We start from the raw sequence: 17,547 nt of genomic DNA on the forward strand, positions 1-17,547 counted from the left end.
CGACCCACTGAGAGGCTTTGGCGCCCCCTTGTGGGGGTCGGGACCCCCAGATTAGGAACCGCTGCTCTAGTGTAAATCAATGCCTTATGAGTCATTAAAAAAGCTATGATGCTCCTGTTCTGAGATGCAGAAGTTAGCTGGTGCAGAGGGGGGTTGAAAATAGCAGAATTGCTCATTATTGTTAATGACATGCACACAACTTGCTTCTGACTGGCAACACGTTCAGTTGCAAAGTCACGATCACCAACACACTGTCCACTCTCTCTCCTCGTTTAAAAAAAAGCCTTCCTGTGGGCAGGTGGGTGCCAAGATGGGCAAGGCCATGAATGCAAATTTAGAGTTTGAGGATTTTCACTTTCTAACATTTCAATTTCAGAAGAAGGAGATAGGCGTTCGAGACTATTTTCGTGTTCAGCTTGCATGAAAACCTCAAAGATTGATTATAATCAGAAATAATAATTAAAACAGTTTTTTCCCAGTCAGTTTTAAATAACTTATTGTTGTTTATTACTGAGAAAAGTAAAGCTTGGGATTAATACAAAAGTAACTCTGAGGTTCTGCAGATGGAAGATTCATGAAATATAATTAGGATTATATCAGTGGCAGGTTACTAATGTAAATATCTGCAATCCATCCAACACATTCTTACAGCGTCAGGAAAAAACAATCAGAAACAAAAATGTGTCCGTTTCAGAGATGAAACTGCACAATACATAAACAACTGTTTTTCTACAGGTAGACCTAATACAAAATGTATAACTTACTTTAAAATCTCCTCTGAATTGGAGCTGGATAAAACTAATGAAGCGTTTAAAATAAAATGCCTTCACTTTTTTGGTTCAAAATAGTTTACATGTGATAAAAGTACTGGCCGCTCCCTGAGATCAAACAGTGACGTCAACCCCCAGCAGGGCGGTGCCCGCAGCCAGGTACCCGCAGCAGGCAGCAGCAGCAGCCTACGGCACAAACTGAGGCAGGAGGAGGAGGCTGTCTGGGCCGGGCCCTCCAGAGCAGGGAGGAACCGGACACATCCGGAACATTTGGAAACACCAAAACGGGGAAGTTGGAGCGTCGCTGCTGAGTCCGGAATAAAGTATGTTCAGCTGGGTGAAACAGGAACAGGCTGGCCGCAACAAGGACGGAGAGATGTACCAGACGGTGACGGAGGGGCTCCAGACCCTTTACCACAAAAAGCTGCTGCCCCTGGAGGAGACGTACCTGTTCCATGACTTCCACTCCCCGGCCCTGGAGGGCGCAGACTTCCAGAGCAAGCCCATGGTCCTGCTGGTGGGTCAGTACTCCACTGGGAAGACTACCTTCATCAGGTGCGGTCCGCAGCGCTGTGGGGCTCCGAAGGGAGGGGAGGGGGTGGCTGGGTCGTTGGAAGGCATAGTTTTCTAACTAAAACTTTAAAAAGTTCTAAGTGTTTAAACATGAAACCCAATTAAACGTTTAACATTTAAAACAGAATAGTGATGTACAACGATGAATGTTAACACAAAAGTTTCAGGCTAGAACTCAATATTTAACATGCATGAAAATTCAGACCACCTTAAAGTAGAAGTACTTCCAGAATAAAAGTAGGGTGAAGAGACCCCCTATCTAAGGTCTCAAACACATTGGGAGTTGCTTTAGAACAAGGGTGTCCAGCCCTGGTCCTCAGCCAACATCCTGTTTCAGGTTCCTCTGCTCCAGCACACCTGACAGTAATCAGATAGCAGTGTTGTTTTTCTATATTTATTCTTTTTAGTTTTATCCTGTTAAATATGTGATTGCCCATGTTCTTCACTTTGTTCAGTGTTGGCTGTTTTAAAGAGCTTTATAAATAAAGTTGGCTTGACTAGCAGGCTTCTGCAGAGCATCATGAGCTGCTGAACAAGTGATTCAGCCACTGACTCAGGTGTGTTGGAGCAGAGAAACAACTAAAACATGCTGGATGGGGACCTGGAGGACCGGGGTTGGATATCCCTACTTCTGTGGACCCTGAATGAGTCCATTTATAAAAACCCTGCACACGGATAAATGACTGGGTTGTAGGGAAAAAAGTGGAGCTGCCCAAACTTTCCACTTCCATTTTTCCAGTGACATCACTGGGAAACACCCACCTGAGGAGTAAAATGGTACTGCTCGTCTGTCCTCTAGTCATTGGCTGTGTTTCCATTACCTGAACTTTAGGGTAAAGTCAGCATATCGCGACTGCTTTGGCAGTGAGTGATGTCACTGATCAGCGCCAAAAGCATCCACAGTAACAATAAGAACATTAAAAGTAGAGGCCAACCGATATGTTCAATTTTTTCCTTTATCGGTCATCGGCCAAAATTATTTTTAAAAGCCTATAAAAATAAATTAATCTGGCACCTGTGTGGCCAAATGCTGCCACTACTAGACTAAAGAAAGGACCCAAAGGACCCTAACACACCATTTTGAGTTTGTTTGTTATTTGAAGTTCAATAAATATTAAGAGATTTATTGACTTATTTAATTTATAGCAGTGATGCACCGATATGAAATTTTTGGGCCGATACTGATATCCGATATAAAGATCACTGTTTATGGCCGATAACTGATATTTGTCGATATCGATAAACTGACATTATTGCTTCTAAAATCAGCAGATTTTGTATAGAATTAAATTATTAAAGCTGAATTTACATTATTATGTACACACATCACACACATTTATGCTTCTGAGATTATTACAATCACCGTGACATGACTAAACAAATACACATCACCCCCCTCCTCTGAAACTGGCAAACAAATGGAGACAAGATGGAAAAAATATCAGTTCATAATATCAGCCAGGTTTTTTTTATTTATCCGATACCGATATGTTAAAAAATGACTAACACAGACTGAGCTCTAATTTATATTGCACACACTGAGTGTTAAGTTCTTTCACAATCAATGTGCTGCAAAAATGTATATATTTATCGACCTTAATAATCGGCTTTAGATGTCAGCAACAAAATTCTTTAAAAATTGGCATCGGCCTTAAAAAACCCATATTGGTTGGCCTCTAATTAAATGCATTTATTCTATCAAAGTATATCATAATTTTATCTATTCAGAGGAAGAGGGCAGCTGTGTGATGTAAAATGTGGTGTTCAAAGACCAGAATAAGTGTTGTTTTTTTCAGTGCCCTGTGTGGCAACAAAGCCCTGTTAATTAAGTCGTTGGGGAGATTTCCTGTTTTTTCCAGTGTTGGGAGTTAGTAAGCATGATCGGTGCTTTGCTTCCATTCTGCTTCACCAGCAACACTTCTAATTTTACCAGTGCCAGTTGTTTTGGATGTCTGCTGATGTCATTTCCTGCTGTGTTACAACCAATCAGTGTGAGCTAACCAACGATTCCGCTCATCTACTCCACCGGGCCCATTCGGAGTTCCTACCCCTGAGCAGGTACTCGGAAGGTTCCTGAAAATGACCCGGAAAACAGCCGTTTGGCCGGCCTGGTCAAGTGGAGACATGTCAGGAAGTTCCTGTCAGTGTACCCCGATGTTCCGGTAATGGAAACGAAGCTATTGTTTAAGTGTTCTCGAGTTCAACTCGGCCTAAATGTTGAATAGCTGCAGAGCTTTTGGCTGTTCTAATCTACACAGAGACCAGGATGCTATCAGAAAACAACATCCAGAGACAAGACTGTGGAATTGGGCTCTTTGATGCGTATCGCTACTGATGTTGGGATTTAACATTCAACCAATTATAATGAAACCACACCTCTACCAGTTACACCAGCATGGTTACTACATCTCCTCAGCCACGCACAGACAACACACACACACACCGGTCACAAAAAGAACAGGTAGAGGAGCTTGTGATCATCTAGAAACACCTGCAACACAGCATTTCTTAATGCTGTACTTAGTGCAGCAATCATGAAACCATCAGCTAAACTGTCATTGAAAAAAGGCTCTTTGAACTTTGTTTCTGCTCAGCTTTCATTCCCAATAGACATCAGTGTAAATGTATTACTTCTTATGAAGCTTCATTAACAGTGTGTTTAACATTCATCATGGTGGTATCATTAATCATTCAGATCAGAAATTCCTGTAGCTGTCCCTGTTTTAGCAAGCTCTCATGCTGGAGGTGGGTGGTATCTACAAGACACACATGGATGTTTCTGACCTGGAGTGTTCAGGGAATTAAATCAGTCCCAGAAGCTTTTAAGTTTGTTCTCATATTGTGGTTTTTTTTTCTTTCATGGAAGAGGCATACATGTAGTTTTGGCTCCACACAGCTGGAGATTGTCCCGCAGTATTACTGACTGTCCACTAGTGGCCGCCATCACCATACCAGGGTAGCAAATCAGTCACGTGAGTGAATTAAATAATAACTGAGTATGTTAACCAGTTTTTATGATGACATAAATGAATGTTTTTCAGTTATTTAATTGTTCAGTGAAAGTTATTGGGGTGATCTCTGTCAGGTTTTCATCAGTAATACTGTTAATGTGGGGAAACCTGGAGGTTCAGGAACCAGTAATATTGGTGTTATAAATTTTGAGCTCCATTATGGCTCCAATGGCTAACTTCTACTTCCTGAAACAGGAGCACCAGAGCTTTTTTTTCCTCACAAAGAACAACTCACAGATTGATTAAAATAAAAGTGAATGAGACCTTTAATAGCAAATTCAGGTGGAATATTTTAAATGTAATCTGTGTAGTTCTACAGAAGAAGTACAGTCTCACCAGAATATGACTTTTTAGACATTCTATTTTTATTCTGTGAAATTATGTATTTGAATTTATTTTACACCAGCAACATTACAACAGGATAATTTCAACTGCAAAATTTCAAATTCAGAAATTCAACAACAAATATTCAACACCTGAGGTGACCTCCTAGTGACCCAAGGCAAAGCAATCGATTCAGTCTAATTGACGCCTCACTGGTGTCACGTGATCCGTGAACTGGAATTGGTTGGCTGAAAGCCACTTGACTCAATTGATCGAATTGATACAATTTGTACCTACCTCGCCTCTCAGCAGGTTCCATGATAACATCAGATCACATTCAGTTGATTTACTCAAGAATCCAGAGTCTGACCCCGACCTCGCACCGGAAGCATCAGCGGCGCAGAACGGCAGCGGAACGTTGCTGCTTCAAATTAGAATCCATTCAATTCTATGGAGGTGATTCAAACCAGCCGCGACGTGGGAAGTTTCAGGTGCGTCCCAGAACAGCACTGCTAGATTTAGAATTGGGTTCTATTTTTGCCATAAGCCACATATGAGACACAACAATTTCTGCAGTTAACACAGGGCTAGGCAGGAAATGACAGTTTCAGTGTAAACCCCCCAGTAACTTTCAAAATAAAAGACTATTTCAGCTATGCCATTTCATATTTATGTATATTACATCAATTCAAGTTAACTAACAGCTTGTTTACTCCCAGCATTGTTCCAGAAGGGCTGCGGTTTGTTTTTCATTTAATCCTGGCAGTGAAAAGGAACAACATCCGATATGACATCAAAAAGCGAAATAATTTCCTTCATTTTGGTTTAATGGCTGATGGCATAAAATTGAGGGATTTTTTGATTTTGTGAGTCCAGCAAGGAGCACGGCAGAGAAGCTGCTCAGCGGCTGAGATTCACCCGGTGTGTACCGGCACACATCAAAAGTAACCATTCTGCTGCGGTTCTGCACCACTGATGCTTCTAGTGTGAAGGGGTGAGACAGCGGACCGTTTGTGTTATGCCTAAGTTACTGAGCTCCACAGGGACACTGGAGAGAAAACCGATATGTTTGTGAGATCCTGCAGATGTTGTTAATCACACACACCTCTGGCTCAGTCCTGAGACCATGGCAACATCAGCCTTACAGGAACATTAAAACAGTAATTGTTGGAGATTATTTCTGCTAGGAGACTCTGACCAGGTAGTTATGTTTGGTATAAACATCTGACTGCAGAACTCTGGATCCATCCCACATAGCTGAGAGAATCTGAGCCTCCCAGAGGGAAAAAGGGAAGAAAGTCTCACAAAAGTAAACATTTTCTCCAGAGTTTTTTTTACTACTTGTCCTGCATGTTGTCTTTATAAAAATGTTGTGTAAGATATTTATCATTAATGCTGGTGACCTTGTGGGAAATACAGCAAGAATTCTCATGCAAGTGTAGCCTACCGCGTTTGTGCAAACAGCAATAAGACTGAGTGACTAAATAATGGATCCCTGATGAAGAGCTTTGCCCTGAAACATGCTACAGAAATCAAATCCATCATTATTACTGCTCTGACACGTTTATAAACAAAATACTTTCAATTTAGATTCTTGTTCAATTACATGTCAGGATTTTTTTTCTCTCCCTTGGTTTAAACTATTTGTTTTGATGCATCACAAACACGATGTCAGCTCATTCAATTGGGTGAGAAACAACACAAACATATATTTGAGGTTGATAACTGTTTTGTGTTTAGGCAGCTGAGGTTTAAAGCATAAAACCTTCCATACGTTTTGTGTTTGGGGTGTTCAGCAGGGTGACATTAAACCAGTCTGGGTTTGTTTATGAGGAAATCTTTTCAAAATGAAATAATGAGTCAGAGGAAGTTATCTAACATCAGACTAAACCTAGAGTTCACATGTGGTCCAGCCAGACGCACGAACCAGCCTCACTATCTATGGTGCAGGAGAAGTCTGAGCTCCAGAAGAATAGAATATTCTATCATATAATAGAATACTTTTATCAGCATGCAACAATTTATGGGGTTTTCTAATGTTAAAAGAGATTCCAACCATCATAAATAATACAGTAAAGTATAAAATGTAAAAAAAAAACATATATATATATATATATATATATATATATATATATATATATACTGTAAAACTCCTATGCAATTGCACATTAGAGGTGGACAATAAACTGAAATTTTACTGATACCAAAAGTTCTAACAACAACCATGTTCACAGTGACTCTGAGGGCTGTGTGGGCTTTGTCCTGTTTTCTCGTCTTTTTCTGTCCTGCATCATCAACTTGCTCCAGCACCTTCTTCGTTTTCCTCTGTCAGCTCAGTGCACCAGTCTGTTTTTTGACGTCACGCCGCTCATGTAACCGCCCCCTTCGCCATGATGGATAGCAGAAAGACCGTTTACATTTGTTTGCACACATTGAAATTCCTGGGAAGCTAGTCGGAGCCAGTTTGTGATTTTAATCGCCTTTATTTAGGTGATTTCTTGGTAAAATTGCAATGCTGCAATAACAGACTAGTGTGTAAACTTAACTTACCTTTTTTTGAACAACTTTGATGGAGACCGAAGATGGAGATAAGTTGCAATGGAAGTTGCAATGGTCCTCAAAGTATAGCATTTGCAGTGAACGCGTTCTACCGAGTAATGTTAACGTTCATATATTTCTGGAGGAAGACAGGCTAATTGTGATGAACCTGAAATAAATGTGATGTGTTAATATTACTTATTTAGTATTAATAATCCTATATTTCACCATGCGTTGCAGTCTACTATACTGAAATGTGAGATCATTGTTATTATAATAATATTGTTCCAATGTGGAATTACATGTGTGAAAATTAACTCATTCGCTGCCAGTGGTTTCCTGATCGGTAAAGCCTTTCGCTGTCAGCGGTTTTCGGCGTTTTTACTATTTTTTTAAGAGTCACAGAACTTTGCGCGCTAGGATGATGTCGACGCCAAACAAAGCGGAGACTCACCTCTTACATCAGGAAGAATCCACGCATTTCGAGCGTTATCCGTTATTTCATAATCTGTTGTTGAATTGTGATCGGCAGAAGCTTTTCCGGTTTGCGCCTCACTTTTTTTACAGCAGCGGCCCAAAACGATCTCCTAACACATGGATTTTCTGCTTCCTGATCACTTGGCGTGTGTAGGGTAGGCAAATTGAGTGCTTTAAGAGCTCAATAGATATATTACCTCTACTTATGACCTAATAAGCTGTGATACTCTATTTAAATATAAAATATCAACCCTGCTTGGTCTTTACGGTTTTTTAATCAGAAGATCTAGGTTTTTTGCTTTATCAGGGTATTGTACACACTTCATTTTGCTTTAGAAAAGAGTCAGGTTTATAAAAGTAAGAATTCATTCTTCAAACAATTAAAACATGACAAGTTAACTAACATTTACTGTGATGAGTGGAACTAAATGTGATGTATGAAACCTATGTGTGAATGTGATGTTAGTCAGAACTTCCGTATCTAGGAGAGCTGAGTTCTGGATGTAAAAGAATTTGGTTTGCGTTAAGCTATGGAGTTGGTTATTATCAAAACACATCAGACACCATCTGTCATGTCTACTTCACCCGTTCTCGGAGACCCTCTTGGTGGATCCGAAGGTCAGAGAGGTCAGATGACCTCTGGCACCGAAGGGCTGTAGAATACCGTGGCACCGACTCTTCAGTCCAGAGATGTCTCGGGTCACGACAGATGGATGGAACCGCGCGTCTGGGACTCTTAAGGAGTCAGAACAATATTGGCTCATTTGCAGGAACTGTTTCTGTTTCAGCTTTGCAGGTTCAAAAAGGTTTTGATGACGTGTCAAAAGCTTTGATGGTTAAAGAGGTTTTGCTTCAGATGGATGGTCTGAAGCTTTCTCTAGAACTGCCGAATCACCAGAGTGATCCAGTTTTAAGGTTCTCATGTTATGATTTGCCTAGCCAACCAAAAGTTGACAGGTTTTGAGAAATGTTACCAAGACAACTCAGAAAGACGCCTTCTTTGCTACGGAGGCTCTGACTGGGGTAAAAGACTATTTAGGTGTCATGGGTTTAACTTAACCTTACTTGCTATTGGGTGAGTGCAAATGGTGATGACCTTGCCATGTAAACATGCTGAAACATATTGCAATCACAGTCATAACATGTCATTCATTTCACACTTCAGTCATTGAGCACAGATTAATGAAGCATTTCATTAAAACATAATTATTATAAGTAGCAATAAACAAACGTTTATTTAATGATTATCTAGATTATAAGTTGTGGAATAGTTCATATTTGATTTAGGAAATCATTCTTGATTTAGCAACTGATCCGGGCTGGAGTGTTCCTTATATGGAGACATGAAGACCTGAAAGATTGGACCGTGGGAGAGAAAATTATTGTTGACATTCCGTTATCTGTTGTCAGAGCTGCAGAGTCTCTGAGCTCCAGCTGGATGAAGGCAGGCCAATTTAAAGGGACCGCATGCAGTCTTGTGTCTCCTTTTTGACCAGATGTTGAATGGTCAAACTATACCTAAAAACTGACCATCGCTGGACGTTACACATGTGACGTATGCAGATGAAGATCAGCTTTAGAGCTGAGATGTTTGTTGTCGTGGTGCGGGGGCTCGTTCCAACGTCCACACAGTAAAAAAATGCAGTGAATGGTTGGATTTAAAATTACGACTTTAGTCATCAATGGCAGTGAATGAGTTAAAGAGTAACGAAACCCCAAAATAACTTGTATTTGATAATTAACTGTATAATTGAGTCTTTACAAATACAATGTTTCTGTTTCTGTGCATTTTATGACATGTTTGTGTGAACTTGATTAAATCTAGAATCTAGGCCTAAAAACGTCTCAGTGCTGCCCCTGTGGCAGAACAGCACTGTGAACTACTGCATTTTAAACTTGTGATTGACTGGGGCTGGAACAATTTCACGTCATCAGTACAGTCCATCCATATCCCCCCCCCCCCCCCCCCCCCGGATGGAAATTCTCCACACTTGGCCATGCCACTCTGTGCCTCCTGGCAACGCCCACTTTCATGGCATTTTTCAGATCTTGACTAGGGGTGGAGTTGCATTTTCTGACGGTGTGCAGTCCCTCTTTAAGTTATTTATTTAGCATGATAAGCTTCACTGTTATGAGATATATTGTCTCCCCCAGTGTGAGAGTAGCAGCTGAACCTGGTGACCTGGTGGCGCCACCTGGGACCAGGTGATGTAGGTGCAAAGCGTCAAAAGGCTGCTTCTTCCACTGAGCTACATTTTCTACACGAGCAACCTGTTGATTATTCAGAGCACTGCTGCCACCTAGTGACTGGAGGCTGTTTTTTGAAGGGCAGGGCTGAGGGGACATGACTGAATCTGTAGCGTGGATGAATCTGCGGTCTCCAGGTCTGCAACTGTGTACTATTGTGGAATTCACATGGGTGGAGGCATTGTTTGACCAAATCCAAGGCAGTGCCTTGGTAGGCCAGGTGCCTTGCTTATGAGGACACTGACCTTCCTTGGTCAAAGAAAGCGGTTAAATGTAACAGACTTATCTCACGTGACACGCAAGGTAAAGTTAGATCTTTTACATATTAGTTTCAATACAGATGTTTTATGGCCTAATTCCTGCCAGAAAAAGGAGGGGGAAACCGCAGATACAGACCTAGTGCATCTCCTGGAGGGCCTGAAAGGATGCGTGGAAATGAAATTGGACAAGATTGGCGAGATCATTTATAGCTACGGAGCAGAGAGATTTGGGGAAAATACAAACCTTAGGACAAAAAAGGACAGATTAGTAAATCGTAAGCCCAGGAGGCAACAAGAGATTGAACGACTGGTTAAAGAAAGAAGCAGTTTGAGGAAACAATGGAAGAAAGCTACAGAAGATAAAAAGAAAGGAATCGAGGTACTACAAGGTGACATCAAGCAGCGAATTACAACACTGAGAAGAGCAGAATGTCTTAGGAAACTACATAAGAAGAAAGAACGAACAAGGGCTGCCTTTTACAGAGATCCCTACAAATTCGTCAAAGACCTCTTTGTCAAGGAGAAAAACGGGAGCCTAAAAACACCTATAAAGGAACTTGAGGAGTACATGAGGAAGACCTACTCCGACAGTCAAAGGCATGTACCAGCCAGTATTCCGGAAGATATGCCACCAATTCAACCACCCAAGCACCAGCTGGAAACAAGGCCTCCTACATGGAGCGAGGTGGAGAGGACAGTAAAGCGGGCAGGAACAGCCTCAGCCCCTGGGCTAAATGGAGTTCCATATAGGCTCTATAAGAATGCGCCGGGCGTCCTAATGTACCTCTGGAAGCTTATGAAGGTAGCATGGGAGAAAGGAATTATACCAAAGGCATGGCGGCGGGCGGGAGGGATCCTGATCCCCAAAGAGAAGAATTCTTCAACCATCGAGCAGTTCCGCCAGATCAGTCTCCTGAATGTGGAAGGAAAAATATTCTTCAGTGTTGTAGCCCAGAGGCCATCAGTTTTCTTGCAGAAAAACAACTTTGTTGACACCACAGTGCAGAAGGCAGGAATAAGTGGGTTTGCTGGATGCCTGGAACACACAAATGTCATTTGGCACCAGATACAAACAGCCAAGAAGGAGAAGAAAGACCTACACGTGGTTTTTCTAGACCTAGCTAATGCCTTTGGGTCAGTGCCACATGAGATTTTGTGGACGGCGTTCAATTACTTTCAAGTCCCAGAGGAAATCACAAGGCTGGTCAAAGCATATTTTCAGGACCTTCAATTCTGCATGACAGCACAGACTAAAACAACTGCCTGGCAGCACCTCGAGATAGGCATAATGGCGGGCTGCACCATCTCTCCACTGGTGTTTACAATGGCCATGGAGATCATCATATGAGCATCCAGATGGGTGATTGGAGGAGAACGATTGAAGAGCGGGTTGCGTAGTCCTCCAATCAGGGCGTACATGGACGACATGACGACAATAACAACAACAAAGGCATGCACCAAGCGCTTGTTGGATAAACTCCAGGAAAACATCAAATGGGCACGAATGGAGTTTAAACCAAGCAAATCCCGCAGTATCTCCATTATCAAAGGCCAGCTGACCAATGTGAGGTTCCAAGACAACAACGAGCCAATACCAACCATGCTGGAGAAGCCTATCAAAAGCCTTGGATGATGGTATAGTGCAGAACTCAAAGACTGAAAGCAGATAGAATAACTCAGACAGGATACAATCAGTGGCCTGAAGAAGATCAACAACACAGCTCTCCCTGGGAAACTAAAGCTATGTTGCTTTGAGTTTGGGCTGCTACCACGCCTCATGTGGCCAATCTATCTATGAGGTCACACTATCCCATGCCAACCAGCTGGAGAGGCAAGTGAATGCGCAGCTGAGGAAGTGGCTTGGATTGCCGAGATGCCTTACCAGCATTGGCCTATATGGTAACGGAGCCCTCTCCCTGCCAATATCAAGCCTGGTGGAGTAGAAGTGTGCCAAGACAAGGCTGGAAATGTCCCTCACACATTCTTGGGATCCAGTCATCAGAGGTGCTGCCCCAACCCTAGCAATGGGGAGGAAATGGAAGCCATCGACAGCAGTTGCGGAGGCAAAGGCTGCTCTCAGACACCGAGACATAGTGGGCCATGTACAACACGGCAGAAGTGGCCTTGGAATGGAAGCAGCAAAACCCAAATGGCAAAAGCAACTCCAATCGAACGACGGCACATGGTGGTGGAGGAGGTACGCCGCCAGGAGGAAGCAGCCAGATGTGCAAAGGCTGTCTCCCAAGCTCAGCAAGGCTGCTGGATGAAGTGGGAAAGCATGGAGAGGAGGAAAATCACCTGGAGCGAGATGCGGAGCATGGAGGCAAATAGACTAAGTTTTATCATTAGAGCCACATACGATGTCCTGCCCACCCCAACCAACCTACACCTGTGGTATGGAGATGATCCAGCCTGTCCCCTGTGTGCTGGCCCAGCAACCCTCAAACACATCTTGGTGGATTGCAAGATCAGCCTAACTCAAGGGAGATATACCTGGCACCACAACCAAGTACTGAAGTGCTTGGCTGCCAAACTTGAGGAAAAGAGGGTAACCAGCAACGCTATGCCTACCAATGGCCAGATTGCCATCCCACGGAAAATCTTCATGCGGGAAGGGGAGAAGCAGCGGACAAAGCTATCTAGTACCGACCCTGGTGCATTGGATGGGGCCCGAGACTGGGATTTGCATGTAGACCTCAAACAGAGGCTCACCTTTCCACCTGAAATTGCTGCAACCAACCTGCGCCCAGACCTTGTCCTTTGGTCAAGGTCCTGCCGGCGTGTCTTCATTGTCGAGCTGACAGTCCCTTGGGAGGATGCCGTTGACGAAGCATTCGAACGGAAGCGGCTGCGGTACGCAAGCCTAGCAGCTGAAGCAAAGGGGAGGGGTTGGAATGTGAAGGTGTGGCCAGTGGAAGTGGGATGCAGAGGTTTTATAGCCAGTTCCATAATAAGGCTTTTGAAGGAAGTAGGGATCAGAGGCCAGGCCCAACGGAGGGCAGTCAAAGAGCTCGCCACTGCAGCGGAACAGAGCAGCACTGGCTGTGGCTTAAATGAAGGGATGCTATTTGGGCTGCCAAATGATGACGTGGTGCTTCTGAGTGACACACACCCGGGTCTGATCAACCAGGGGTGGGCCAACCCCAGCAGAGGGTGTATTCTGATAAGTGGCCGAAACACCCAATGAGGTCGGGGCACACAACTGAAGATGTGTCACACCAATTTCACCACAAAACCTATGGTAAAGCGCACTCCACCAAGTTCTCAACTGTTGTGCTGAAAGGGATCTGTAACAACTAGTCCTAGGAAAATTCTTCTATGACGAGCCTTTTACTTTTTAAATATGTAAGCGAGTTACTACCTGCTAGCCACCGAAGCTGCAACTACTAAGCAACTAACCAACCATAGATAACTTCTTTGGATCTATAAAAACATTTTATCCCAATACCTGCAATTAGTTTACTTTTATTTAAACTAGAAATTTGCCCACGGAGTAGCTGTTGACTCCTGATCCTACATTCTTTTGAAAATACAGCACTGTATTCTGGGAAGACAAGACACCTCCCATGTATCCTTGCTCAGCTAGCTAAACAGCAGACAAACGGAGAACAGACGCCTCTGCAGCACATGAACATTGGAACATGCCTTGGTGGTTCCTGATGATGTATCTCCTTGGCAACCGAGGCAGGATCAAGGCGAGGTTCCTTGACATTGAGTGATGCCCCAAATGACTTTTTTTCAGGTCGAAGTAATGACTCACAAAAATAACTTTGATTTCATAGAAAATTACATCTCAATAGTGGTAATAATGTTTCGTCATATGTTGTGCCTACTGTTTCTCAGCTGATTTAAAGAATGGAGTAAAATCTGGTAAAGTGCTTGTCGAAGAACTTTTTTTTCTCCGTTTTTCCATCCTCTGATGTTTTGTCTTTGATGTCCATGCTATCCTGAAAGGCAGGAAGTGAGTTTATTGGAGTCCATCAGCCACCACTTTTCCTTCCTAGAGAGATGTGTGAGTTTGACAGGATTAACGTGAAGAGGAAGAAAAACATTTCAGAGTGTGCAAACAAAGTTTCTGACAGATTGGGGGAAACTGCCAGCTAGTTTCATTTACTCTAAACCTGATTCTCTCCTCAGGTACCTTCTGGAACAGGATTTTCCTGGAATGCGAATTGGACCAGAACCCACCACGGATGGTTTCATTGCTGTGATGTATGGTGAAAACGAGGGTGTTGTCCCTGGTAATGCTCTAGTGGTGGATCCCAAAAAACCCTTCAGGAAACTCAACGCATTTGGAAACTCATTCCTCAACAGGTAAAAACACAGATTGGTTATGTGAACACCATCTCTGGTCTTCATGTATGACACTCTGATGTATGTAGTGACCTCTGGTAGCACCGGTTTCTCAGTCTGGTCTATGACTTCCATGGGAAAAAGACAGGAACATTAAAGTTTCAGACAAATGGCAGTAACAGCATTTAGCCAGGAGAACGATCACTAGGTCATGTTGATGCTAATGCTCTGCCACCATATTATAGTGCCTCTGCTAGCCCATTTCCGCTAGCATCAACTCGGTGCAGGTCAACTCTTTTCAACTTTAATGGTTCAGGTGGTTTTTCACTACAATTGATAAACTTTTCTACTGGAATGGCCTTCATAGGTCAAGCTCATCTGTAAACGTCAAAAATGCAACACAACAATGGAGGATATGGCTAGGTCACGTTTGTAAATGAGAAGTGGTTCTCAAACAGTTCAGTTGTTCAAATATCAGCTGATGAAACAGATTACATTTAGTTGAATGCTTTCAGTACTAATGTTAACGTGTGTGATATTTGGAGGAGTTTGAACAACGAGGTCAGGTGTTGAGACCGTCCTTGGCTTTTCTCCTCCTCAGTAAGTTGTAGGAAAGAAGCAGTTCCAGGGATCCGAGTATTAGAAGTCTCTGAGCCATTATTAGGTCTGAAGGGTGCCCTTGATCCCTTTTGACAGAAATAGTCACTGAACATAAATAAATAGAAAGAAATCGTTACTCTCCTGTCACTGCTTTCCTCTGCAAATCTCAACACAGGAAGTGCCCCCCCCCCCCCCCCACACACACACACACACCCACACCACACCACATACACACACACAGTTAGATTCCGTGTTTTTAATTTTAGTTCCAACTTGAACACATTCAGACACATTTCCTTTGTTCAGAGGGTGGTGTGTGTGTGTACATGCATGGGTGCATGCATGCATGTGTGTGTGTGTGTGTGTGTGTGTGTGTTGATGTGCACCTAAAGCGGCTCTCAGACTAGCAGGAACTCCACTGTATCCTGATCTGATGCCAGAGCATCCTTGTTTCCTGGGGCAAGTGTGTGCGTCACAGCATGTTGCTCCCTGGTCTTGTTTTTTCCCGCCGTCAGTCTGAGACTCGACTCTGGGACGTGATTTATTGTTGCCACTTAGCCAAGTTTATATCTTCAGGAAGTCTGATCACTGCTGTCCGCATTACCTAGCTGGCTTAGCATCCATCTGAGAGCAGATTCGTCTCAAATCTACTGTTGTGTTTTCACAGCAAACGTTTCAGAGATCATGTTTATGTATTTTTTTCTTTATCTTTATTTCATTCAATAAAAAAATAACACAACAGATACTAAACAATATTCATAAAAACACAATGTATATTTGAATGAAAGGGAGCAGATAGAAGAAAAATCGTATTATTTCTGCCCCCTTTTTAAACTTAAATATCAATTTATATTTGTGCAGTCCCTCACCAGTTCTTTCAGTCCCGTAACTGTTCACATTTGTTAATTATTATGTCCACATCAATTGTCCGTTGTCATATCCACTCAACACACGTGATTTAATGTGTAGACTGAACACTATTAGAGTTCTTGACTATTTGAGAGAGAGAAAATGTAAAAGGATAGACTAGTGGTTCACATCTGGTCCATTTTCATTTGCTTCACTCAATTCTGTCCTTCTGCTCTGTACTTTTACAAAAGCTGCTACTCAGTGGCCTATTGGTACAGTGTCCGCCCTGGGACTAGGAGATGGGGGTTCAAATCCCGGTCAGGTCATACCAAAGCCTTTATAAATGGCACCCAATGCTTCCCTGCTTGACACTCAGCTTTGAAAGGGTTGGATTGGAGGGTTAAACCACAAAATAGTTCCTGAGCGCAGCAACAGCTGCAGCTCACTGCTGCACAAGGGGATGGGTTAAATGCAGAGATGAATTTCACCAGTGTGTGGTGACTAATGGGACGTTACCTTTAAAGGTCCTGTTAACTGAGAAACCATATACCAGTAATCTGAGTTGCAGGTGCTTGCTGAACGTAAAAATGTTCTTCAACGGTTTCCTGCATTAGCTGCAGAAGGGAAACGGAGGTGGATATAAAGGTGTGTCTCCACCAGTCGCTGGTGTACACACACCCTTGACTGTATTAAAAATACTGTAAATAAATTTAAGTTTTACACACATCTACTTCTAAATGGATGTAACACAACACAGTATGGAGACCTGAACAGTGAAGAAATGTTTTTATGCAGAGCCTCTCGAGATAAAAATCATAACCCTTACCCTAACCCTTCACAAAAACTAAAAATAATGATTTAATAATTTAAATATATGTTGTAATGAATATATAGAAAAAGGAAAAAAATTTGATATAAATGTAAGGGAAGACAGAATTGGTAGAAACAGCAGCATGAAGAGAAAGTTGTGAAGACGAATCAACAGAAGGTCACACCAAATCCTGAACAGGTGAGTTTTCAGCTGCTTTTTAAAGGAGTCCACCGAGTCCACTGATCTCAGGCTCAGGAGGAGAGAGTTCCAGAGTCTGGGGGCCACAGCTGCAAATGATCTGACTGCCACCTTTGGTCTTTAGACTGGTGCTTTGGTCACTGAACCTCAGGGACCTTCTGGGGGTGTAGGGACTGAGGAGATCACCAATGTAAGATGGTGCTTGTCCATGTAAGGCCCTAAAGACCAGAACCAGGATCTTGAAATGAACCCTGAAGTTGACTGGCAGCCAGTGAAGCTGGAGGAGAAGTGGGGTGATGTGGGTGTGTTTGGAGGACTTGGTCAGAAGCCGAGCACAGGCATTCTGAACCACCTGTAGACGGTTCAGGGAGGTTCTGCTCAGACACGTGAAAAGAGAGTTACAGTAGTCTAAGCGTGAGGAGATGAAGGTGTGGATAACTGTCTCTTCCTGAGATGGAAGAGGGAAGAGCAAATGAAAGAACTGAAATGAGAATCCTGGGTTCAATGCAATAACTTCATTTTTAAAGGTACAATATTTAAGGATTCTACAGTGAAATCGTCTCAGAGGAGATTGGAAGGAAGGTTACATTAAAACA

General features: G+C 42.8%; 1 protein-coding gene across 1 annotated transcript in view; it reads left to right on the forward strand.

Annotated features, from left to right (window-relative positions):
• The first annotated feature begins 963 nt into the window (after window positions 1-963).
• Window positions 964-17,547, forward strand: part of ehd4 (EH-domain containing 4) — a 42,863-nt gene continuing 26,279 nt past the window's right edge. Inside the window, exons 1-2 of the mRNA XM_015969426.3 lie at window positions 964-1,325; window positions 14,338-14,514. Of these exons, the coding sequence (XP_015824912.1) occupies window positions 1,096-1,325; window positions 14,338-14,514 (407 nt within the window). The 5' untranslated portion in view covers window positions 964-1,095. The remainder of the gene's footprint in view (window positions 1,326-14,337; window positions 14,515-17,547) is intronic.

This window comes from Nothobranchius furzeri, chromosome 18 (assembly GCF_043380555.1).
Source record: "Nothobranchius furzeri strain GRZ-AD chromosome 18, NfurGRZ-RIMD1, whole genome shotgun sequence".
NCBI lineage: Eukaryota > Metazoa > Chordata > Actinopteri > Cyprinodontiformes > Nothobranchiidae > Nothobranchius > Nothobranchius furzeri.